Here is an 18063-nt window from a genome sequence, read left to right on the forward strand (position 1 = left end):
TCATCATTTTTTTAAAAAAAGACAAACAAGTATTCATATACTATTGTGTCTCCCATTTTCAACATCCATTCAAAATTCCATTAAAATCAACCGCAACTACTTTCCACCCAACACATTACCGATATCATTTTCACCGGTATCATCATCACCCCGTTGGGATCCATGTATGGAGAACCCTTTACCCGGAATCCTAACATACACTAAATACATACTAGTCATTGCATGACGATCCCCGTACCCGGGATCCCAACATACACTAAATGGATGCTAGTCATTGCATTGTGATCCCCTTACCCGGGATCCTAACATAAATGTATGCTAGTCATTGCATGGTGGTCCCCTTACCCGGGATTCTAACATACATTAAATGTATGCTAGTTCATGCTTCATATCATACTTCTCATACTTTCTAAGTTAGCGTGAGCTCTAAAGGTCGAAATGAAGTGATTCTAGTGGAATTAAGAAGCTAACATCCATACCTTTCTGAACATCTAAGGCAAGAAAATAAAATAAGGAAGAGCATGGAAATCGCAGCCTTCAAAGTCAAATCTCGCAATCTGCCAATGTTGTCCTTCGACCATTCCGACTTGAATATCCTGAGCTACAGAAGTCCATTTGAAGCAAACTCAATTTTGTTGGATTCCTGACTCAAAGACCTATCAACACTCCACATGTAAGCCAAAAATGATGTCATATGAGGGAGATATGAGTTTTTAAAGATGACAACTGAATTTTGCCACCAAATAGGTTTCATTAAGAAACGAGTCCAAATTACATTCTGAAGCATCTAAACCAACATCCAAGTTTTTATTTTAACAATTTAGATCCTCTAAGTCAAAGCTTGAAGATTTCATGCAAGGCTATTTCTTTTTTTTAGGAAAATAGTTATTGAAGTACTTAAATGTAAACTGTCTACTTAAAGGAGGACTATTTTGTAAAATAGAGACTAGGGTTTCCTAAGATATAAAAAGAATGAGAGAAAAGAAGGGAGGGTAGCCAGCCAAGAAGAGAAAAACGCTCCCTTCCTCTACGAAACCCGAAATCATGCATTCCTCCTTCTTTTTGATTAGTTGTTCAACAAACATACAAGGCTAAACTCTCTTTCTTGGTTGCAAGGACACGGAAACCTTCGGATTTCAAGAACTATGAGATTTATTTTACTTTTTCTTTCCAGTTTATATGATGAATATGTTTGTTCTCCTAAGCTTATTTTTTCTATGATTGTTTCTTTTAATTGCTAGAGCGGACTCTAAGTTATTATTGTAGACAATGTATTGCTAAGTTTGATATCAAAATCGAAGTTGTGGTACACAAACTTGTGAAGCAACTGAGTTTAATAATTGTGGCGGATCTACGTTATTAATCTTAGGGAGAACATTCAATCAAATCAAACATAGACTGCGGACAGTTATGTTTTCTTGATTAATCAACTTATCTAGTTCTTAAGGCTGCCATTGAATTAAATTACTAGTGTGGATAATGTGGTTGTTTGATGGGGCGAGTTAGTTATATGGCGGATCCGTTAACTAAACAATGTTAAGAGGAGATAAATATTCAGAATATAAATTGATGTTTCATTTCCATGATCAGTTCTGATTTCTATAGGCCCTTAATCCATTTTCAAGATGCAATGAAATATCCTTACAACAATGTTTATTCTATCACATGCTATGACCAAGTTGATAAGTGTGTGCATCAAGTTTTTTATTATGACTGTGAGAACGGATTAAGCGTGGCTTTGAGTTATGGCTATGATTTTATCGAGATAGAAGATATGGAGAGGCATATATGTGTTCCCCAAAACGTGCACCAATCAGCATTGGCTTTGCAAGCTTTACAAACTGTCCTCCATGATGCAGGGGTCATTTACCCCATCACGAATAGTAAATGGGTGGCGCCTATTGACACGACCAAAGAGTCGATGTCTTCTTCCAAGTGTAGGAGTGTCGAAGTAATAAATAACTCGGCAAGACCGGGGTCAAACCACAGGGAGGTTAACTGTATAAACTACAAATAGATTATAACAGAAAAGGAGTTGAAGAGAGCTTTGAGATGTGATATTGATGTAAGGATTTAAACAAATATAAAACAATTGTCAAGGTTAGAGGATTCACTAATGGTATTTCAAACAAGTATAGTATAAACTCTTTTTATTACTCAACTGGAAACCACACACAAAGGAGGTTCTAATCGGATTATAAATTGTTAACATGATTACATTAGTTATTTTACTCGAATAATGCTAATACTTGTAAATATTATCAAGTATTCATGATTATAACTTATGTTAACAACAAATCAAGTTCCTTTCATAGCACAGGTGTCGGTTATACCATACGGTTGTGCTATGAAAGTGCCAAGTATTTGTTGTACCAAGGGTTATACAACATAAATCTAGATTAACCATTTAACAAGCAAAGTATTAAAAGTGAACAAGATAACAAATACAAAACATGTTAGTATCAAACATTAAAGTCCATGTTGAGTTTATATTATACTTATTCTTACACCATTAGTGTAACCTTTTCACCTTGACACAATAAACTTAGCTAAACATAATGAAAGAGAGAAACATAAATAAACAAGATAAAAACATAAATAAAATATAAGTTAACTAAGTAAAGGAAAGGAAATGAAAAGCATAAACAAGAGATTAATATAAACAAAACTTAAGCATTACAAAAATATAAAGAGAGAGAGCAAGAACATGATCTTGATCTAAAAACCAAGATGCCTAAATGCATGGTAAATGCCTCCTTTTATAGGCCAAAATTCAGAACTATTGATTTGATGACTAATTGTTGAGTGGGTGGCCACATTTTGACTTGGTGACAATCCTTATCTTCTTGTCTGAACAAAACGTCATTACTAACGTCAGAATTGGAATAGATAGTCTTCATGAAAGTTCTAAGAAATTGTCTCAGCTTTCCAACAAAAAAAGAATCGGTACATTTGGACTTCTAGAACTCGAGATATGGGCTGAATATTAAACAGTATTTGGGCTGCAGGACAGATTTTGACTTCTCCGTTGTTGCTACAATTTGAACTCAAAAATGGTCTTTTTGAATCTTATACTCTTCATGAACGTTTTAGGCCTATGTCTTAGCTTTCCATCCATATAGACTAGTCCTAAATCCAAGTTCTACAGCTCTAGGTATGATCCAATAACCAAATAGTGTTCTAGTTTGGATTGAACCAGCATCTCTTTTCTAAGCTTGCCCCTCTTTTTGTCTTCTCAGTTTTAGTAGTTAAACTTATCAACAAATCCTTTGATTTACGTGATAGGCTTGCATTTAAGATGAACATTTACCATAAATTAAAGGTATCTTATAGTATCAGACTTGTTATTATAAAACATGCTCCAGTTAAGGAGTTATTGATACTTCAAGTGCAACATGATGATATAAAACCTTGATAAATATGCACTTTTAAGTACTAATCACCTATCCTTTTGGTACCCAAAAAGACTGGAAGAACCATGTTAGAAGAGATATAGAATGATGCTTATGAGAATGCAAGGATTTACAAAGAAAAGACTAAGAGTCTTCATGACTGAATGATTACAAGAAAAGAGTTTCATGTTGGAGACAAAGTCCTTCTTTATCATTTGCGTTTGAAACTTTTTCCTGGAAAGTTGTGTTCTCATTGGATTGGACCCTTTGTTGTTTCTAATATTTTTTTTCTTATGGTGCAGTTGAAATTACAAGTTTAGAAACCAACAAAGTACTCAAGGTCAATGGGCATTGCTTGAAACCTTTCTATGAAAGTTGAACGACAGAACTCACCGCTTCTGTGGAGTTAGTTGAACCAATCTATGAAGAATGAGCATCCAATATATCGAGCCAATGACATAAAACAAAAGAGCTTACTGGGAGGCAACCCAGCACAAAAAGAGAAAAAAAAAACAGATTTGCTTTCTTTTTCCCTTATCTTTTACTTTTTGCATTTTACTTTATTTTTGTCATTCTTCTATATTCCTTTTCTTTTATTTCAACATTGAGGACAATGTTGTGTTTTAAGTGTGGGGGTATTGGGAGAATGTTGGTTTTCTTATTTTGGTTTTCTTTATTGTTCCAAAAACAAAAAAACAAAAAAAACAAATTTCTATGTTTGATCTTTCGAACTCCTATTGGTTTATGAGACTGTGAGTATTATATATGAGAATTAATTGAGATAGATGAAGATATAAATTGAATGAATGAGTGTGCATGCAAGTTTTAAGGTTTAATTGGTTTAGGGATTGACTTTGAGAATATGTCATGTTGACTTTATAATGTTATACCAATGCAAGCTTTTGAGCCTTCAATATTATATTCTTTGATTGTGCATTCTTTCAATGATATGTATCTCTAGAACTTGCTTCATATCTTGTTGAGATTACATTCACATTACATATATACATGAAGATGATAAAGGCATTAGAAATTTTAACCACTTGAGCCAAAAAGCCAACCTAAAGCATATTATCCTTACTGACCCCCTTTTGAGCTTGTTTATCTTTTCTTTGCTTTATCCATGTATAAGCCTTAACTTTTTATATGTTTTCCTTTTTCCCTGGCCAAGGATTAGTAGAGCATATACTTGTGATATCTCATGGAATTATGGTTGGAAATTATGTGAAAAGAAAGAAGAAGTGATGCTTGATGAAAAGATGGGCAAATTTGTCAAAGGTGAAAAACCAAAAAAAAAGAAAAAAAAGAAAGAAAAGAAAAAAAAAAGTGTTCCTTTATGTTCTTAAGATTTTATGTTGAAAGAGCTTGAAATCAAAAGAAGTTAAGCATTGGTGATTAAATATGAGAAAATTATGTGCTTTGATGGAATATCTTGTTTGAAATATCATTTTTTAGAATGCTCTACTTTCTTTGGTTTGAACCTTTTCTTTTACTCTCTTTTACCTCACCTTAACCTTAGCCCCATTACAACCAGAAAATAAGACCTTTTGATTCATGCATTGATTGTAATATGTTAGTAATGGAAATGAGATTGAAGAGCATGCTTATGGTAGAACATATTCATTGATTGGATTTGAGAGATTTAAATATATAAGCCTTAAACACGTGAGTGTTGGAGTGTATCAATGAGAGAACCTATCACTTTGTAATGACATAGATTTCATTTAAATCCCGACGATTAATTGAGTTTTGAAGTTTGCATGTAAATAAATTCATGAAAATTTATACTCTTTATCCTTCTTTATTGTATTCTTGTTTATAATGCATATATTCTTGGATATTGATGGGAGATTAGTAGATTAGTCATATTGATTTGATTTAATTTAATTTCAATTTGATTTTACCTATCTTTTCTCGAGGACGAGCAAGAGCTAAGCGTGGGGGTATTTGATGCAACCATATTATTCGATAGTTTCACCAACATTTAACTAGTGTTTTGCCTATGTTTTATATATAAAATGCCTTGATATTTTTTGTTTTATAGAAAAATAGTTATTGAAGTACTTAAATGTAAACTGTCTACTTAAGGGAGGACTATTTTGTAAAATAGAGACTAGGGTTTCCTAGGATATAAAAAGAATGAGAGAAGAGAAGGGAGGGTAGCCAGCCAAGAAGAGAAAAATGCTCCCTTCCTTTAAGAAACCCGAAATCATGCATTCCTCCTTCTTTTTAATTAGTTGTTCAACAAACATGCAAGGCTAAACTATTTTTCTTGGTTGCAAGGACACAGAAACCTTCGGATTTCAAGAAGTGTGAGATTTATTTTACCTTTTCTTTCCAATTTATATGATGAATATGTTTGTTCTCCTATGCTTATTTTTTATATGATTGTTTATTTTAATTGCTAGAGCAGCAAGGCTAAACTTTCTTTCTTGGTTGCAAGGACACGGAAATCTTCAGATTTCAAGAACTGTGAGATTTATTTTACCTTTTCTTTCGAGTTTATATGATGAATATGTTTGTTCTCCTATGCTTATTTTTTATATGATTGTTTATTTTAATTGCTAGAGTGGACTCTAAGTTATTATTGTAGACAATGTATTGCTAAGTTTGATATCAAAACTGAAGTTGTGGTACACAAACTTGTGAAGCAACTGAGTTTAATAATTGTGGCGAATCTATGTTATTAATCTTAGGGAGAACATTCAATCAAATCAAACATAGACTGCGGACAATTATTTTTTCTTGATTAATCAACTTATCTAGTTCTTAAGGCTGCCATTGAATTAAATTACTAGTGATGGCTAGGGTTAGTTATATGGCGGATCCGTTAACTAACCAATGTTAAAAAGAGATAAATATTCAGAATATAAATTGATGTTTTGTTTTCATGATCAGTTCTGATTTCTGTAGGTGAACGTTTACTTGTGACCAAGGTTTGTTCTCTTGATTATTTTCTGATTTTATTTAATTTCACTTGATAGTTTTCTGTTTTCTTTTGATTTAGCCTAGATAACGTCCAAACCCCCCCAAATTACATATCATCTAGCGTAAAAATCTGACTTGAACCTTCCTCATGGGATTGATCCCTTGCTTGCTCTATATTATCTTGTGTGTTGTGTTTTAAGCTAGGGTAATTAATTTGTGCGACCGCGACATCGCAACAGTTGCCCCTCCTGAATTCACAGGCATATCTTATAAATTATCCTCATTCAAGGATACATTTCATAATAATCATATTAATAGTCAATATAGGTCTTTCTTTCAATTATTCTTTTCTTTATTTTTTATGTTTTTCTCATTTCACCCATTAATATTGTTATTCTTTGTCCGACCATAATTATCATTGTAAATTTTCATTTCAAATATGGCTCGTTTCTTTTGAAAGTTAAGATGTAATATCACATGTTACCCGAAAGGAAAAGACCAATTTTCACCCTTAACACGTCTAACTAGTTGCTTTAGCGATTTTTCGAATCTGCCAGTAGAGTCGCCTTCCGATCTCTCCTCATTTTTTTGACTATATTCAGAGTTCTAGGACTCTGTTTCAAGTGAGGTTTGTCTCATTGGAAAGCTAAGACACAGCTCTACAAGTCCCCTGAAGGGAGGAGAACCCAGTTCTACCCCTAAGACACCTGAAATTATTCGTTAACAAATCAGACCTACTGCCCTATAGGGCCTGTCATGACCCAATCTCGATTGGTGACCCATAATTGGAGTTCTATAGCTCCAAATTGAGTGAGATCAATTTTCTTAGTTAGTCAACATCCAAAACTACAATTCATATTAAGGAACCTTATCCTAATTCCCTCATCCTCCTACTCAGATTCTCTCTAAAAGTTAGGAGATGAATTTTTCTAGATTCGTCAACCTTTCCATTTACACATAACATCCACAATTCAACTTTCCCTCTTTTATCTCAACTCATAGCCATATCACATACCATATAAGAGTGTATAAGAGTGTCAAAAATAACTTTTTAAGATCCAATTTATTCTATCTATTTCAATCTTCCCTCTTAACGTCAAAAATATAGTATTTTTATCGATTTTACTAACTTTCCGAACAATATTCTTCTAAACACAATCCATGTTATTTCAACAAGCATTGTTTTTCCTCATTTCCATGTTATTTCAACAAGCATTGTTTTAAACACACATCATCAAGCTAAATATGTCAAATTAAACATCCTCTCCCTTTGATGCATAATTGGCCGAAAGCATGGCCTTAAGGAACCAAAAGTTTTCTCATTCCTTTCATGCTAATTTCATTCAATTCACACACACATTCACATAAAAAAACAACCTATTATAATAAATTCAATAAGGAAAACCATAATTTTCCCCTTTTCCTCTTTGCTCTTCATATGGTCGGCTAACTTTCCTTGCCCCCACTCGTGTGGCCGGCTTTTATATCCATCCGAGTTATCCTTAGAAATTAGAATAACAAGCATAGTAACCTTATATAATTTTTTTTTCCCGGCAACACTCATGACAGAAGCCGTCATGTTTAATCTTGTTTCCACTCTCAAATTTTTCGTCCTTTACTATCGTAAATCAACATATAACATAAACAAATAAAATTTCAGAATGTATTAAACTCTTTAAAATATAAAGAGATGATATGGTAAACACCTACTTGTTCCTCTTAGTGGTCCCATTCTACTAGCTTGGGGTCCCGCAATCGATGCCTCTCCTGCTCCACACAAGACCATCATTTAAATTCATTCCCTTTTTCATTGTTTTCTTATCACCTAGCAAGCATCATTATATGATTTCATGCAAGATTTTCATATCTAAATTAGATCATTATTTCACGTTCACATAGTCACTCGTTAACCCGAACCGTGCAAACTTTTCCAAGCTGATTTCTTAACTCAAACTTACCTCATCTTAATCACTTTATATGGGACTCTAATTTCCCATTATTTTATGTTCTTGGGCTGTCCAAATCAGCCCCTTAACACCCATTAGTTGGCTATCATAACAGCCTTGCTTTAATTTCTTGGAGACACTTTTGATCCCTAACAACTCTACACTTAAGGTTGTTACTCTAGCCACCTCTAAACATAGACTTTCAAGGCTATCACAGTAGCCTTAAAGTCTCCAAAGAATCAAGTCTATCTAATGCTCCATTTCCTTTTAATTTTGGGGTTGTTTCGGTTCAAATGAACCAATTTGACAGCAGTTTCAAACAACTATAAATCACAAACGAATAACATTCTATACAATCCATATGATCAAGTTGTAATTCATTATTGTATACCATATCCAAATATCAACTTCATCCAACATTGCAATTTCCAGAAACTTAGGTTTAACAGAACTTACTTGAAACTTGTAGACCTACTGTGCAGGAAGCATAACTTCTGTTCAGAGTGTTTGTTTCCAATGTCCACCGTTAATAATCTAGAACGTATCTGGATGAAAAACATATCCAAATCATAGCCCGATTCAACGGTGGGCAGGGGAGAAAATGGTCAGCGATGAAAATTGTCCAGAAGTGTATTTTCCCAGAAATGTTCCTTCAGCAATATCTTGCACACAAAGACGATGTAGAAGATCCCTCCAGTGAGAATGTACAAGACATGAAGAAGAACAACCTATCCAAATATCATTATAATCCAATGGAGGAAGGTGGAGTTATAGTTGTCAGAGTTTCTGCCATCAATATATCTTCTCTCCAGCCTCTCTCTAAACTCTCTAAACCATCCAAATATCTCTCTTTTATCACTCATTGGCTCTTTTTAACCACTCTAGGTTAATATTTTGGTGTAGATTTCATCAAGGAGAGAAGAAAAGATCAAAGAACCCTAACCCCTTTCTTGTTTCAGTTTCAATTTTAGTCCCTTAACTCTTAATTATTTTAAATAAACATAATTTTATTTTATTTTGTTAAATTAAGCATCAACTGAGCACTGGGATTTTCCCTCAACAATATGAAAACCCTATATATAAAGCAACTAAAACAAAATACCAAGTCAAATTTCAAATAAAATAAATGTGAAAGTATCAAATTAGAAACTTTAATGTAGCTTTAGACTCATTGGCACCATGAATTGAAATAGTAATATAATTATTTTACCATTTCTTAACAAAAAGGTTGGTCTGAGCAACGGAGGTAATAAGGTATTTTTGTTGTTTTTTGTACAATAAAATGATTAACATACTTTTTAAAGCAAAAAAAAATATCGAATTAGCATGAAAGTGTTGTTTCAACTTTTTCCTTTTAATAGCACAGTAAAATGACTACATTGTTATTGAATTCAAATTATCCTTATCTTGCATCTAGAGGTTTTTTCTTTTCATTATGGTTTTTGTGTTGTTATCAAGTTGAATCAGGGACAATTTGATATTTTAGCAGATATAAATTATTATTTAATATTAAAAGGTGGATGACGAGTATTGTTCACATTGACGCGTGTGGCTTTGTCTATGCTCTTTGGACGACACGTGTGGCGTTGTTCGATGGCCAAACTCCTACTTTCACAGAGGCATTTAAAACTTCAAAGTATCCATTCCATCCTTAAGTAGTGCATGTGATCAATGGACCTTTGGTTTGGCGCTAAATGCCTTTTCTTCTATTTTCCCCATTCTTTTCTCTCTACTCGATTTATATGTATCTCCTTGTAAATTTTCAAAGCAGCCCTTTAATTTGTTCTTCTTTCATATTTGGTCCTTGTTTTTCTATTACTATTTTTTCATTTTAAATAATTCAAAAAATTGAAATCTTCTTTCAATTCCATCTTCCATTGATTTTTTTAATCTGTCAAGCTTGATCATTTTTTCTTTTAATTGCTATTTTTGTTTATTTTAATCAATTTCTTAATTGAATTTATTTTTCAATTGCATTTTTCAATATTTTATTTCATTTTATTTTCATATTAAATTTAGTCTTTATTCTTTTAATTGTTATTGATATTATTTTAGATCCTTTTTTATTGAAGTTTTCTTTTTCAATTTCATTCATTGACATTTTGTTGATTGAGATTTTGTTAATAGGAAATTTGGCTTCATGGTATTTTTAGGTTTGCCTTCTATGGATTAATTTCGACCTCGAGACCTGAGTCACGAGTTTGAGAAATTAGTTCGGGTTAACTTGGATTTTTTTTAGATCCTTTTTTACAATTGAATTTTTTATTACATCTTTCTATGGAGTTATCCTGATCTCATATGTCAGGTCACAGATTTCACGGGTTAATTCAAGTTGACTCTGACCAATTTTGTTTTGTTTGATTTATCTAATGTGGTTGTTAATTTTTTTTATCATATTATTAAATTAACTAAAATTATTAAATCTAATAAAATCAATTACCTAACTCTCGAATTTCTCTACTTCTTTAAAAATATTATTGTCATCTACGATTTTTTTACTCTAAAAAAAGGTTGATTTGGTCTGCAATATAGCAGCTGCCACGAATCTAGTTAAGCCTAGAAGGAAAATGACTTTATTTTATCTAAAAGAAAAGTAGCGGCAAAACAGGGGTTCTCTCTTCTATTTTTTTCCTATTCACTTTTTTTTCCCTTTCATTTTTAACCATGTCAACAAGAATACAACTTCAAGTTCATATTTTATGTTTCACAATTCAATTGGAAAGGGATTATAATCGGATTATGACCTTTATTTTTTAAAAAAATATTATCATTAAACAAGATTATCAAAAATTACTTGTCCTTTGACAAAAAAATATTATACTACTTAGAAAGTAACTCGTGGCGTCCTATTAATTGTTTTATTGAATCCACTTTAAAGAAAAAAACAATATAAAAAGTAGAGAAAATATAAAATTTATAACCCATAAAAAATAATAAGAATATCTTTACCTAAAATTTATTTATCCTACTTGTATCTTTCTATTTCTTTAGGCAATGTTTAGTTATTATCTTGGAAAAGAAGGAACGAAGATAGTTGAGATAGAAATATATTTGGTTGAAAAGACAGAGATGGAAAGGTAAAAATAAATCTATCTCTAAGACAATTTTGAAGTGAATTTATGTACTTTCAAAGCATAAGATATAAAGAGAACTTGACTCTAGAAACAATAAATTTTATTTCTTAAATATCCCTATTAAAAATTCTCAATTTCAAAATTGTCCAACGAAAACATATAAGAATAAAAATAGTTATTATCATAGTTTTAAAACTTAATTCGGGTGTCGATCTGGGGCTTAGCTCAGATCATAAATCGGGTTGACCTGAATCAGTGTAAAAATAAAAATAGTTATTATCATAATTTTAAAATCTGATTCAGTTGACCATTGACCTGGGTCAACATAAGAACAAAAATGGTTATTATCATAGTTTTAAAATCCAATTCGGGGGTCGACCCAAAAAAAAGTCTGGGTCACATGTCAGGAGGGTTAACCTGGCTTGACCCTGGTAAATGTAAGGATAGAAGTTGTTATTATCATAATTTTAAAACCTAATTAGAGAGTTGACTAGGAAGGTCAATACTGATCTATCTGAGTCAACATATGGATAAAAATGCTAATTATTATGGTTTTAAAACTCAACTCGGGAATTAACCCGAGACAACGTTCAGATCACGAGTCGGGAGGGTCATTTGACTAACCAAAAAAATATAACTAATCAAAGAAACCTTGTTTTGACCAAAAATGTTTTTCAAAAAAGTCAAAGGGTATTTGACCCCTTGTTTATCCCGGTTTAACCTGAGTTTTTGACTGAGTCAAGTTGAGTCAATCATTTTTCTATTTTTTCTTAAACTCGGACTAGTTCAGGCTCTGGGACAGCCCGTCAAGTCAGTCTTAGTTTTATAACTAGGGTTATTGTAATATTATTAATTTTGACTCTCAATATAAACTAAAGTAAAAAATATATATCTAATTATTTTTTAAAATATGTAAGTTTAATAACAATACATATTAAGGGTAAAATTGACTTTTTATATTTTATAATGTCTTGTCTATTATAACAAAAACAAATACATAGACAGTCACTTTATCCTATACATCACTGCCAAGCACAATCATGTATTCGTCTTCTTTTCTGTCTTGTCTTCATTGCCTTCATCTTTTCTGTCCCGAACAATAACCAAACCTACCTTAAAGTGAGACTAATAGGAAATCACTAGTTACTTCCTGAGCACCATAAAATTTCTTGTAATATGACAAGTGATTTAAAATTAATTAATTAATTAATTAACTAATTGTTGAGGCGATAAAAAAATTCAAATAGTATTTTTTTTTTCATAATCTATTACTTGTAGAATGAAACTCTAAGAGGCCGTTTGTTTTGTGGCTTAGCTGCGCTTCTTAAAAATTTTGATTTTTTTTATTTAAAATTAATTTTTATATTTTTAGATTATTTTGATGTGTTGATGTCAATTTTTTTTAAAAAAATCAAATATTATTTTGATACATTTTCTAGTAAAAAATACTTAAAAAAAAACCACTATTATAATATCAAATACTCGGCTATGAAATGCAAGAAAAAGAAAAGAAGACCTGTAAAATCAAATTAGCCTAAAAAAAGGTTAATTTCACTTACGATTGATGCAAAGTGAAGAGAGAGGCCTCACGATATAAATTATATGAGTATTTGACTGTAAAAGATTCCAAAAATATCAAACAAACTTCAAATAGATAAATAAATAGATTATCAAAACAATGGATGGCAGTATTGGGGCACAAAGTTGTTACTAATATTTGATAAACAAAGTATTGTATTGTTTTTAAAAGGTGGATATCCTAGCCAGCTTGCCCGTATCTTGACTAATCTTACGGGCCCTGAAGTTAACGACCATGTAAGCCTCTAATAACCCTGAGGTTTGTGGGACTCAAACTAGTGACCTCTGGGGAGTAAACACAAGCCCTGACCAATTGAGATACACCCTTTATGATTAATTTTATGAAAAGTGGTTTTTTAAAAATTATTTTTAAAACTTTCTTGTATTTGTTTATCATTATAAAAGTTGGTCAATGAAAAATGACTTTTAGTCAAGGAGAAATTTGGTTTGATTTGCAGGAAAATATATATATTTGTTTTTGCAGAAAACATTTTCTAGAAGTTACGAAAAATTCAAAAATATCTTATTATTTGTTGATTATATCAAATTTGGTTCTTAAATTTTTTATTGAAATATATTTTTTATTGATTTGTTTTTAATTTTATCCCATAAAATTTGATTTAATTTGATTTTTATATCGACTTTGATCCTTATTCTTTTGATTGTTATTTTTTTTTTCATCTATTAGATTTGGTCATTATTTTTTTAATTGCTATTTATTTTATTTGAGATAATTTATAAAATTTAATTTTTTAATTTTATTATCTTTTAACTTTTTTATCTATCAAATTTAGTTCTTATTTTTTATTGTTATTTATTTTATTTAAAATATTTTATAAAATTAAAAAAAAATTCATCTACTTGATCTTCATTTTTTTATTATTTTATATAAAATAATTTATAAAATCAAATTATTTTTAAAAATTTTATACTCTAATTTTTTATCTGTTAAATTTAATTCTTATTATTTTAACAAACTTGAAAATTCTTTTATTTTTATAAGTTATTTTTCTACTTATTTTCCATGATATAGTCAAATATTATAATATATTTATCAACTTATTTTACATGAAACTACCAAACATAAAAAATAATTTACTTAAACAAATGGTTCCTAAACATAAGTTCAAAACAACCTTCTATCTAACGGTAAAATTGTCACATACTACAAGAGTTTCAACTAAGTTAATACATGTGTGTGTTAACTCCTTCAAGGACCTGTTTACCTACAACCAATTACTGCAAAATCCAACCTGACCAATACCATAAATTAGAATTTGTGTTTTCACAATTACAAGAAACATTCTATAACCATTTCAGCCTCCTTGTATAAATAGCAAAAAGGAGATTGCAACAACAGAATATCCATCAGTTTTCTGAGAACAGCCTACTCTTACTGAGAATGTAGATGACATCTCTCATATCAAATTGCCATGAATCATACCATTGTCTTGTTGGAAAATCTTTCTATTTCCGGTAGGGATGAAACCTTCCAGTAACAGCAGCACCACCATTTGCACTGCCTCCATACCCCTTAGTACTGCCATAGACACCACTAACGGCATCACCATTACCATATCTTTTACCACTGCCAAAACTATCACCATCACCAGTTCTCCCATATCCTTTATCACCACCATACTCAGCTGCATTGTTGTAAGCACTTGGAGTACCATAACCACTTCCTCCATATACACCACCTCCATACATCATTGGCCCACCAAATCCAAATCCATAACCATATGCTCCATAACCACCATAAAAACCAGCAGTGCTTCCAGGAGGATAGCTTCCCCCATAACTGCCATAACCACTATAACCATCATAGCCACTGTACCCACCATATTCTCTGCCCATTTTTCGACCATAACGACCTGCTGAACTATTGCCAGCACCAAAACCACCAGCACCATTTCTGAATCCAGCATAAGACTTTGTTGCATTGCCATGATCACCACCAGTTCTCTTTGGTTCAGCCTTCTTTATTTCCACCTAAAATTTATATTCAAGGGCTCAAGTTATTAACATCTCACAATGCCATATCATAATCATCCAGTAGGATGACAGGGATGTCATTTTTCAGCAGAACTATAACCTACCTGTTTACCACCAAGCTCATGTGTTCTGCCCTCTGAAAAGATTCGTTCAACAGCATCTTCACTGTCAAATGTGACAAACCCAAATCCCCTAGACCTTCCAGTCTTATGATCTAGCATAATCTGGTGGTCAACAATGCTACCATAAACAGAGAAGTATTCCTTTAATTCATCTGTAATATGACAATAGAGCCCAGAGAGCATATCAATTTAGCTCATTTAGAAAAGAGAAATTCAATATGAAAATTGAGCTACATTACCTTCAGTCAAAGATGGTGGTATTCCACCAACAAAAATTTTTTTTGTTCTTGTTACTCTAACCTCCATATCTTCCCTTGGAACTGTCCTCTTCACCTCCACCTGGCATAAGAATGCAACAGAGTAAGCTCCCAAGTGACAAAGATTTCCACTTTTATAAAGGAGCGATGGATAAAAATTATCAGAAACTTGGAAATCTTATGTTGTCAGGAAATGAGTGAGTGAATGTTACCGCTCTTCCATCTATAACATGGTCTTCCTCCAAAACCCTATCAGCAACTACAGGGTCAGCAAATGTTACAAAGCCAAACCCTCGTGGCCTTCCAGAATGTCTATCCGTCATTATTACAGAGTCCATGACTTCTCCATACTTACTAAAGTAATTAGTGAATGTTTCTGAAACCAAAGGGATGTGATAGACATTAGCATGAAAGAGATCCAAAGCTACCTAAGGAGAATTTTATGACAACAGACAACAAATCAGGCTTAACAGAACAATAAAATGGACTGGGAAAAAAAAATCGGACAGTGCTGAAGGACAATTTACTGGCCAAGGATAACAAATCAGAAAAATTGCAAACACCAAATGGTGAAACAAAGAAGACAACATGGCTGGTTGATTTTAAGCTCATTGGTCTCAGTTTCGCTCATGAAAATTCACAAAACCAGAAACTGGATCAGTTCTCATCTATCATTGTCATCTATTCAATTTTACTTAAGTACTAATAAGTTTAGAAAAATGAGCAACACGAGTCCTTTGGAAGTATGCATGCAAGCTGACAACTACCCTTGTAGCTGTCCATGATGCTGTAGAACTAAGCAGCAATTCCTCACTGGGTGAATGGCACATATTCTCAAATTTCTTGACCAAGTGTCAGAAAACTAGCTTGCAGCAATTAAGAAGGCAGGTAACCGAACAGATTTCCCTACATTGCGTTCATGAGAGATCAGTAATACTAAGAGTAAGAAAGAGCTCAGCATGATCCCAACTGCTAATGGATTTTGATCAAGGTATGACCTGCCAATACCTCAAATAACAGAACCCATTGCCAAAACCATTCCATAGACTTAAATATATTGCAACTACACAAGTAAATTAAAAAACTACAATGCAATCCTCTCATCATAAACAATCAAGAACAGTCACAAATTGAATATCTAGACTCTTTCCAGAGTGAAATATCGCAGTATGGATTGACAAGTCAGCACTATAAATCATGATTAAACCTCAATGTCGTCACAATTATCCCACTAATAAACTAAGAGAAATGCAACAAAATAACACAAATTAGCTATTCAAATTGCAATGGATTGTATGAATTCAAATGCCCAATTCAATCCTACAAGACATAAATAATTCTAATACAATAAATTATTAAGATAATAATAAAAAAAAAAGTATAAAAATTTGAAATGTTACCTTCAGTAGTTTCCCAGGAGACACCACCAACAAAGAGTTTTCTACCAACAAAAAAAGAAACCCACAAATTACTTCCCCAATCACAATTATTGCGGCGACAAATGCTGATCGGCTTTTGATTTAAGTTAACCCTCTAAAACAAGAAGAAAAGCCAAAAATCCCCACAACATACACAGAAAGAGTACAAACTAACCCTGCAGATGAAGAGTCACGATTGTGGTGATGATAGTGATGATTCATTGACTGATTTCTCTCAATCCCTCCACTACCTATTTCTCCCTCCTGTTGTTGCTGTTCTTCTTCTTCTTCATAATAACCTTCTTCTTGCCGCTGCTGTTGTCGATTGTCTTCGTCACGGCCATTAAAGGAAATTACGTTATCTCCATATTGCCTTTCTTGAAGTGGATAATCATAATCCATTGACATAGTTTTGACCTATCAAACAAAAACCTGCAAAAAAAACCGAACCTCGTTTTTTTAATTCTGCCTAACCCTAACTACAAATACCCTAAAATTATAGTCGCCTAGATTGATTAATTGACTGAACAGCTCTACTAGATAGGGTTTTGACGTTGCAGGAAGAGGATTAAGGATTCGATTTTGAAGTTGCAGAGAAACCCTAGTATTGCCAAGAAACGGTGCCGTGCGAAACAGAGAGAGAGAGAGATTCAAATTGAAATATTCGACTTCTGGAGGTTAGATTAGATGTATGCATTTATTTATTTAATTGCTTTTGAGACAGAACGACGTCGATCTGGCTCGCGGCAGTTAAAAAGCACATGCATGCCCACCGTGTCATGTTTGACGGTCAAAAAGAAAGAGGAAGCCAAATTTCATGTCCAGCCACAAAACGAAGCATGAAATAGATGTCCTTTTATGGATTCATAAAAGAATGTTTCACAATCCCATATTTGTGAAGAAAGTTGTTCATCATTTCTTATCAGGGGATTGTAAGTTTATTTTTCACTACAACTTCTTCTGTTTTGAAAAAAAAAAATCATATACTGTGATAATTCTTTATCATTTCAAGGTTATTAAATTATCATGAATGCGTTCATTTTAATTAATTAAATTTAATTTACATGTACAAAAACTAATTTAATGTTAAAACAATAATAATTACCATGAATCATGGGAAGAGTAAGAGATGAACATTAATACGAGTACGAGCCATTACTTATGTATAGCTCACTTAACTTTTTTAATAATTTGGTTATTTCAAGATCATATCAACGAGTAAGTCTTATTTTATTTTATTTTTCTCCTTTAGGTTATAAGTGTTTAACCTATTTAGGATTTGTTTGGAGCATGATTTTTCATGCTGCTTCACTTGGTTAAGAAAAAGCTTGTTTCAACCAAAAAGAAAAAAAA

The 18063-nt window shown here is 32.3% G+C and overlaps 1 protein-coding gene across 1 annotated transcript; it reads right to left on the reverse strand.

Annotated features, from left to right (window-relative positions):
• Positions 1 to 14039: 14039 nt before the first annotated feature.
• Positions 14040 to 17391, reverse strand: LOC18094817 (heterogeneous nuclear ribonucleoprotein 1). Its single transcript, XM_006369187.3, has 6 exons — positions 16886 to 17391; positions 16693 to 16733; positions 15505 to 15668; positions 15275 to 15374; positions 15018 to 15187; positions 14040 to 14910 (listed from the first exon to the last, which is right to left on the reverse strand). Exons 1-6 carry the CDS (start codon positions 17116 to 17118, stop codon positions 14386 to 14388), a joined length of 1233 nt encoding a protein of 410 aa, XP_006369249.3. The 5' UTR covers positions 17119 to 17391; the 3' UTR covers positions 14040 to 14385.
• Between the last annotated feature and the right edge of the window lie 672 nt (positions 17392 to 18063).

This window comes from Populus trichocarpa, chromosome 1, assembly GCF_000002775.5.
Source record: "Populus trichocarpa isolate Nisqually-1 chromosome 1, P.trichocarpa_v4.1, whole genome shotgun sequence".
NCBI lineage: Eukaryota > Viridiplantae > Streptophyta > Magnoliopsida > Malpighiales > Salicaceae > Populus > Populus trichocarpa.

What these genes read in the sequence shown, in the direction of transcription:
- LOC18094817 (XM_006369187.3), bottom strand. Translation starts at nt 17,118, where the DNA reads ATGTCAATGGATTATGATTATCCACTTCAAGAAAGGCAATATGGAGAT. An exon ending in ATGTTATAGATGGAAGAGCG is followed by an intron (nt 15,375 to 15,504) that starts GTAACATTCACT and finishes TTCTTATGCCAG; the next exon opens with GTGGAGGTGAAGAGGACAGT. An exon ending in ATGAGCTTGGTGGTAAACAG is followed by an intron (nt 14,911 to 15,017) that starts GTAGGTTATAGT and finishes TATAAATTTTAG; the next exon opens with GTGGAAATAAAGAAGGCTGA.